The 7,954-nt window shown below is 53.2% G+C and overlaps 1 protein-coding gene across 2 annotated transcripts; it reads right to left on the reverse strand.

Moving 5' to 3' along the window:
* Window positions 1-2,124: 2,124 nt before the first annotated feature.
* Window positions 2,125-4,651, reverse strand: Gbs-76a (Glycogen binding subunit 76A). 2 transcript variants are annotated; one of them, XM_077685856.1, is made up of 2 exons: window positions 4,092-4,651; window positions 2,125-3,914 (listed from the first exon to the last, which is right to left on the reverse strand). In XM_077685856.1, the coding sequence occupies exons 1-2, from the start codon at window positions 4,335-4,337 to the stop codon at window positions 2,526-2,528; spliced, it is 1,635 nt and encodes a 544-aa protein (XP_077541982.1). In that variant the 5' UTR covers window positions 4,338-4,651; the 3' UTR covers window positions 2,125-2,525. The 2 variants fall into 2 exon arrangements, with proteins under 2 accessions (XP_077541982.1, XP_077541981.1); XM_077685855.1 differs by having other exon boundaries at window positions 2,125-4,650.
* Between the last annotated feature and the right edge of the window lie 3,303 nt (window positions 4,652-7,954).

A 7,954-nucleotide genomic window follows, 5' to 3' on the forward strand; every position in this document is an offset into this window, starting at 1 on the left:
TCCGCTGGTTCTAGCCTTGCTTTATGCAATTTTTTTTTCATTTGCGCTACAGTGCCGACACAATATGCGCTTAGGCTCTGTGTAGGTTTGGTGCGTTTCTGAATAAAAATCTGAGTCGGCGCCCGTTCTGACTTCTCTCTTCCGCCGTCTTCTCCTTGGGCTCTTCTAAGATTCGCACGCATATCCTACAACTATAGCCTAATTCATCGTTGTGCTCCGACTATGCCCTTGCCCTAGATTAGTAATACCTGACAGCGGCTCTGTTTTTTCTGCTTCACGTGGTCCTAATTCTGCAATTGTGATCAAAGCCATCTCTGCATCGTGAAACTGTTTCTACACGTCTACTGAACATATCCCCGTGATACAAAATTAATGCACGTATCTACCGTGAACAAGATTGGCAACTCAGGCTTACACCGATTACTAAGCGCTAAGTTGGGCGAGTTGATTATACTCACTAAAGAATTCATCGTACTAGCGAACATTTAAGACAAGGCTAAAGAAGAGACGAAACACGCTAGAGTGTGTTTCGTCTCCTCTCGCTAGTATGATGAATTCCTTACTTACACCGATTATTGCTCATTTGCTTCAACTTTTCTGACTTGTTCGGCTGCATCAATCGCTTTCTTTGACAAGGCCAACGCAACGTCTTTCCCTTCGACCTTAAAGGTCGTTAAAGCATGCACTAGATGTGTTATCCCAGAAAAAAAAACGGAGCTGTTTTGAGACTAGAGGAAGTGGAACAAACAGTTTCGCAACAGGCCGCCGTTATGTAGCAGAAAATAAAGTGAGTTATTTTGGCAGCCGCCGTCACCGTTCTCAGAGATGGAACTGACGCCTGAAAGGTGTGTTTGAGCCTGCAGTGTGACCCATCTAATAGCAGTGCACAACCCACTGCCATCGTGCGTTACACCGTTTCCTGCGAGTACATCTATTTTGGACGTACACACCTCGAATATTGCCTTCATACCGCCCTATGCGCGAAAGCGTTATTCAAAAAGATGACCGGTAAGCGCCATAGCCGAAGAAGTGTTCGGCTTTTGCTCAGCCACGGCGGTTACGCTCTCGACACCAAAAAAAGAACAGGGTTGTGACAAGAGAAACTGTTGGTTCCATTGTTTTCGAGCGAACAATCCCTACTGGCCAGCACTGATTGTTGGCCTGATGTGCCTCTGTCGAGCATCATCATCTTTAGAAACGGACGTGAGACCTGTACATGTCATCTTTCCCCCAAGACGAGTATAACGTAAAACAAATAAATAAGTAAACAGCAATTTATCAGCTCAAACGAGCTCTGAGCGACTGTCGAAACGATCTTAACAGCGGCAGCAGTTGAAATCGCTTCGATGGGTCTGCGTATGGGCAATGCTATACACGCTGAAGAATACCAATAGGTCCTACTCTGATCAGAAATAGTCTCTCTCTCTCTCTCTCTCTCTCTCTCTCTCTCTCTCTCTCTCTCTGTGTCTGTGTGTGTGTGTGTGTGCCACGTGTAAGCATGTGTCACTTGAATTTTTATGTACGAGGACGGCTAATACACACGCTTTCTTTAAGGCGGTGAATTTTTTCGGAGTGATATGCGTCTGAGCATAGGTGAGGGTCTATTTTCCCCCAAGAGTTGCTGCTTGTCGGCTGCTATGCACTCATGACACGTCCTGAAACCAGACCGGACATTTCCACTGCTGATGGCAAAGCATTAGATGATGAGCAGATACTGAACAGAAACGTGCTGAGTGCCGCATAAAAAACAGGAACACGTCGGCACCAACTCCCGACGTTTCCGGCGACGACTGTGCACGCACTGACCTCCGTGCACAACCGCTGCTCTAAGTAGCGCTGGCCTGCCGCTGCCTTTTGAGCAGTAGCGTCGGAAATATTGTGAAAGGGCGGTAGAGGGCAATTTGGTGAGGAAGAAGGAGGGAAGGTATACGGGAAAACGAAGTGGATAAGTGTTGCCCTTCCCCATCTTCCGATGCTCCTGCTCACTGGGCTATTGCATTCAAACACCGATGCGACGGAGCCTTAGTGCGCGGATGTAAAATTCGAACACCGAACACGACACGCCCGTAAGGAGTACGGACGACGCCATTCGCCCTGTTTGTGTCACATGTATCTCCGACATGACTCCTTTCAAGAGGCATTTATTTTTAACGTTAACACCGGCATCACAATCTTTGTTCAACGTTGGGGGAATAATTTAATGACGGCATTTGTACCGCGAAAATTTCTGAAAATATCACTTCCACAGAACGCAACTGGGCTACGCTGAAAGACGATCACGACGACACTTTGTACACTGCTTGCATGTCCTGCGAATAATAAATAAACGACGAGGAGCGTCGGTGCAGAGCAGGGGGCGACCGGTCGGGCCGCCCCTTGCTCTGGCCGCGCGGCCGCAGTCCCTGCCGGCAAGCAGGGACCCTTTGGCGACACGGTCCATTTATTATTGCTAGCCGGCCTCGACAGGAGTGTCCGAGCCTGCCCGCGCCTGCCCCTCTCCTACGCGCACAGATAAATACTAGGGGTCAGAGGTAGTTCATGAGGGGCGTCACTTCGGGCTCGTCCCTGGGGGACTCCCGGAACTCGAAACAATAGTTAGCGCCTTCGTTGTTGTCCCAGAACTCCTGGTCCCCGACTACGTAGCGCACGCACATCTGAGGCTTGGCGTCACCCGCGGGCGTGAGGTACACGTCGACGCCGAAGCGGTCCGAAATGCCGTCCGAGGAGCCGGCCAGGTAGACGGCGCGCAGGTCGCAGAAGGAGCGCCAGTTGTCCTGCGAGTAGCGCAGCACCACCAGCTTCTCGAAGGCCACGTTGAGCACACGGATGACGGCGTGCAGCGCGCAGCCCGACGACACCACGGACTCGAGGCACACGCGCTGGCTCGTCAGCCGGCTCATGAAGGTCGGGCTGGCGCCGGGCTGCGGGAACAGCGGCGTCAGCGTCAGCGGGCACGGCGGCGGCGACCGCACCACGGGCCCCAGTTGCAGGTGCGAGAAGGCGGACGCTGGCACCAGGGGGATCTCCTCGCTCACGATGGTCCGCACCGCGGCCAGGTCTAGACCGAGCGCGTCGGCGAAGCGCACGATTTTCTTCTTGAAAGGCGTTCCGGGCGGGCTCTTGCCGCTCTTAAGCGACGTGCTGCGCACCAGCACGCCGCGGCCGCCTTCTTCGTCGTCGCTGTCCGCCGAGTCCCGCTTGGGTGGCGTGGCTGGTGGCATCTTGGCGTCGACCGTAGGCGACAAGATTTCGGACGAAGACGACGAAGATTCTTCGGGCGACGCAGGTGACGCAGGTGACGGCAGTTCGGGAGCCTCTTGCGTTTGCTTACGCGGCGGCGCCTCAGTGAACCGATGCTTGGCGAAACGAGACTTCCGGGGACTTGTGGACGGCTCCGTCGGAGCAGAACTTGCGGTGGCGACCGACGCCTCCGCTGCGGCCGTGCCGGCGGTGACGGCGGGAGCGGTCGTAGTGGTGTCTGTAGCGGCGGCCTGACCTTTGTCCTCGTTGCTAGTCTCCGAGGAGCCGCTTCCGTCGCGAAACTCCTCCGCAAGCCCGTCCGCGGCGTCGTGGAAAGCGTCGTCTGAGAGGTCGCACGAGGAGTCGCTCTCATTGTGCACTAGTAAGCCAGGCCGTACAAGCCCTTGTACGATGGGGAAGGAGAAGCTTTCGTCCGTGACACGGTGCGCGAGGGCGGCGCGCACAACGTCCCGTTCGGCTGGATAGTGGCGCGGTTCGTCTCCCGTCTCACCCTTGGGATCCCCGGCGCTGTCGTCGGTCTTGGCTGCGGTGGTCTCTTGCAGCGCGTCGGTAACCATGCTCAGTGCAGGGCGCTCTGGGGGATTCGCACTTCGGGGCTCGTCGACAACCACCCGATCTTCCTGCTGGCAGGAATCGGCGGGCTCGGCCGGGGCCTGCGGAACAGCAGTGACAGGTGGCGGCGCCGCAGGATAGACATTTTCATCAAGCGATGAAGTCGGGGATTGGTCTTCAGCGTTAGAGCTTTGCTCGCAGTATTGGACTACACAGTCTGTGGCTTGATCTTGGAGCAGTGAAAATAGCCGGTCGTATAAAGCACGGCCCGTACGCACCAGGAAGTTGGAGGCGTCCTGCGCTGCTGGCAGCGGCGGCGTACGGGGCCAGGATCCCGTGGAACCGTTGACCGACGTGGCCGAGGACGACTGCTGACGGCAGGGCGGACAGCGCACCACCGCGGTTGGCCTGTCGTCCATGGAAGGAAAAGGCTTGCAGTAGAGCTGCCTCGCCAAAGACTCGGCGCGGAGCCGGCAGCTAGCGAGCCCAATCGCGCACGAGGACTGCCATTCGCTCTGGGTCATAGTCTCCCACGCGAAGAGCCTGACTAAATATAGCGCGCGGACGACGCCATCGCACCGACCTCTGGGCGACCTTCCCGGACGAGGCGCTGCCGTCGACGACGCCGCCGGGCGGGACCGAGCCCGCACCGGCGGCGGCACGGCTCCACAGGGGCCGCCATGGCCTGGAACGAGCTGCGCCTGCCGCCCTCAGCTTCGTCGTCCTCGTCAGCGCCGCTGCTGCCAATGGGGGCTCCGGCAACGACGCCGAGCCGCTCGCGTCGCTCCGACTCTCAGCGCCGGCCCCGGCTTCCGCGACGCCGCCGCCGGCGACGCCCGCGACCGTCCGCTAGGCAGGGCGGCGCTACGATAGCGGCAGCACTGGCCAGCCGCCATGTTTAACGGGAGCCGCCTACGGCCAACCCCCGCCGCAGGAGCTGCGCGCCGAAGCGGCAAGCCTCTCGCGTAGGAAGACGAAGAAGCAGAGGGAGAAAAGAAGGCACTGGCGGCTGTCCCGCATCTTGGCAAAGCAATAAAACGCGATGCCCCACTGCAGCAGAACAAGCGCAGGTATGGGAAAATGAGCGGAACGCTCTAGCTAAAGTTCTCGGCTCTGCCGGCACCACATCTCGTAAATTTGTGCTGCTGCAACGCAAATATTTTAACCGTTTGAATCGCGAATCGTAGGCGTAGAAAAAAATTATTTCCACACGATCCCAGGCGTAATTCCTCGTGCGCCCGTAAGCTAGGTGAGTTTAATCACACTGTTCCTATTACGATGATCTGTATTCACAACTTTCATCAACGAGTGCCGAGAAAAACAAGACAGAAAATGAGACCACGTTAAGACCCACCACTACAGTCTGCCTATTACTAAAATTTGCATTATCCACATGCATTTGCAAGCGTGGTATGCCCGCGATCAATCAAACGTTTCAACTTTGCCACAGCGGAGATATCACCTGCGCGGTTACGAGTAACCTCGCAGGTACGCAGGCAGTGATGCAGGGAAGAAAAATTGGAGAAAAGAAGAAGAGAAAACGAACAGCGCATTTTATTGTTTTCAAGGCCTGTGCGGCCAGGCCAGTTGCGCGGCATAAGGCAAGCCCTACGTTATCGTAAATTATTTTCTTCCGCTCCGGAACGTCAAAGAGAGTGTTGAATACCGGCTCAGCCTCACCCGTTTCGCGTAGTATCGACGAAAGGGGTGCCGTGAGACACCCAAACTAGGGAAGACCCGTGGCCCCGGACGTCCCCTTCCTCGCGGCCCTGCCCGCGATTGTCACGGCACGCTCGGCGCTGGCGTCTGTTGAGCGGCGCGGGCGGCAGCGGAGGTAGCGGAGGGGGCGCGTGTCGGGTTGCCTCGTCTGGACGCCGCTATCGATCCGGCCCTACGCGAGGCCGACGGGCCGATTTCCTCCGTCGTCTCTCGTTCGGGCCGCTCTTCGAGAGCCGACAATCAGGCCTGGCCACTTCCCATCACCGCAGGCGAGACACTCCTGATCCCCTGTTCTGAGCCCTGGGAGTCCAGGAAACGTTGGGTTGAAGTGCTGTCTGGCGCTGTTACTTTGCGCGAAATCTAGAAAACCAGCAGCAGGCCAGCATGGCGTGTTGGTATATTGAAGGCATGGCTGTTGCGAAACGCTGTTGCGCTTCGCGGTGCCTCACCATCTCCGAAGCGCCTGCTGCATTGACCAAAGTGCGCTTCGGGTATTTACCGCTCCCCCGCCACCCCCCTCTTTGCTTTTTATCGCTTTCCGTTTCAAAGTAACCGAAACGTAACGAGTGGCTGGAGCAGAATAAAAATCTGTTAAATTACATCGCTTTTCCCGCGTCCTAAGTGTTCCAAGTCTGCGCTTCCGATCAACAATGGGCTGCACATTTTCACATTTTCTTCCATATTCACGTATTGCGTGCTAATATGGAAACAACGATAACTGATACACCTCTACTTCTAGAAGGCCTTGTCTGGTGAATTTGCGCAGTGTCCTTGTAGCCACGTAAGGGTTCAGCGAATGCGTGCATTCCCACCTCTAATCGAAAATTGATGGCTTGTTATTCGATTCGACTTTCGGATTCGGAATATTCCATGACGAAAATAAGTCGAGACATCGAATACCAACGCCATCGAAGTGCGGGTAAGTTCGAAGGCCGTCTTATCGTGACGTGCCTACAAAGGTCTTCTAGATCCAAATTTAACCCATATTTGGTACACCTAAAAACTATGTTGGTTGCATTCACTCTTTCGGCCCTGGCGGTGTCAATTGACGCCCTCACATAAACGTTGCTCTAGAGCATAGAGAATGAAATCAAAACGGCTGGGTTTTCCGAGAAATTGTTCTTCAATGATGCCTATTGCGATAGACCTCACTGTTGTTACGTTTTAGCGGATCTGCACGGTATACAAAGAAGCAGCAGCTCCGGTAAAAACAAAATTACGATGCCGAGGCTAAAAAAACCGGAGGTCGTGGTTTTTATCTCAACCTGATAAATCTATAAATACGTGCACTACGCAGATAATTTTTTGTTTGTGGGTTCATGTGGTCATGAAGTTTAGAAAACATGCAAAAAAAGATGTTTCTGCTCAACATAAAATTTTAAGTGTCAGATGACATAATTAATTGCCTCATTAATAAATCAGTTACTGCGTGCATTACCAGCTCTATTTTTTGTTTGTGGGCTCATGGGGCCCTAAAATTTAGGAAAACACACAGAAAACTGTTTTCTTAATAAATAAATCAGGGCTGAAAGGGCTAAAACCGAGGAGTGCTGAGCCGACTTGCACAGAAGCAGGAACGTGTACTTCAAACGCGAAGGACCCAGAACTACGGACTCGTCTATACATCTTGCAAACTGCTTCCATGTGCCGAAGAGCTCGCTATTTCACAGATGCAGCACGATACGGGCTGAGGGTAAGTTGTCATCAAAAGAGTCCACCATGGTCAGGGGCTGTAGAAATCCTAGTCAAAGTAAAACCTGCATTGAATGATTGCTAACAGCGCGAACACTTAGACGAAGGACGAAAGAGAGTGGCTGCACGGACAAGCGCTGTTCTTTCGTCCTTCGTCTAATTGTTCGCGCTGTTAGCAATAATTCAATGGAGTACCAACTCTCCCAAACTCTCACGTTAATTAGTAACACCTGCAACTGGGTATTGGAAAATCAGGTGGTCAGTCAATCAATCGAGAGTTTACTGACGTGCCCAGTGACAGCCGACCGGCTTTTGTATACGCTGGCGCAGGAATTAAAAACAGAAATAAAAAAAACTTAACGCGGAAAATGTATCCCATAAATAAAATGAAGCATGACCCAAGCGGCCATGACGCGACAGAAAAACACAATTTCGTCATACAGATGAAGGAAACATGCCCTCAAAACAGGTAAACGTGTACAGCGATAACAACGATCCTTCATGTCGCATCTCAAAAGTGAGAGCGAAAAATCGTTAACATGAATATACGGAGCTACATAAAATATAGGCCAAATATACTATAAAAATTAATTACATCCGATGGAAGGACGAAAGAAAAATACCATACAGTTTAATGGGAGATAATAAGAGTGAGGTACTACGCTGCAAGTGTCTGAAGTGAATAATGGAGTGAGTGGTTGGAAATATCGACGTGTGCAGAATAGAAGTT

The sequence above is a fragment of the Haemaphysalis longicornis genome, unplaced genomic scaffold, assembly GCF_048455015.1.
Source record: "Haemaphysalis longicornis isolate Haplotype H1 unplaced genomic scaffold, Haemaphysalis longicornis Haplotype H1 scaffold_1, whole genome shotgun sequence".
In the NCBI taxonomy this organism is placed as follows: Eukaryota; Metazoa; Arthropoda; class Arachnida; order Ixodida; family Ixodidae; genus Haemaphysalis; species Haemaphysalis longicornis.

What these genes read in the sequence shown, in the direction of transcription:
- Gbs-76a (XM_077685855.1), bottom strand. Translation starts at nt 4,337, where the DNA reads ATGACCCAGAGCGAATGGCAGTCCTCGTGCGCGATTGGGCTCGCTAGC.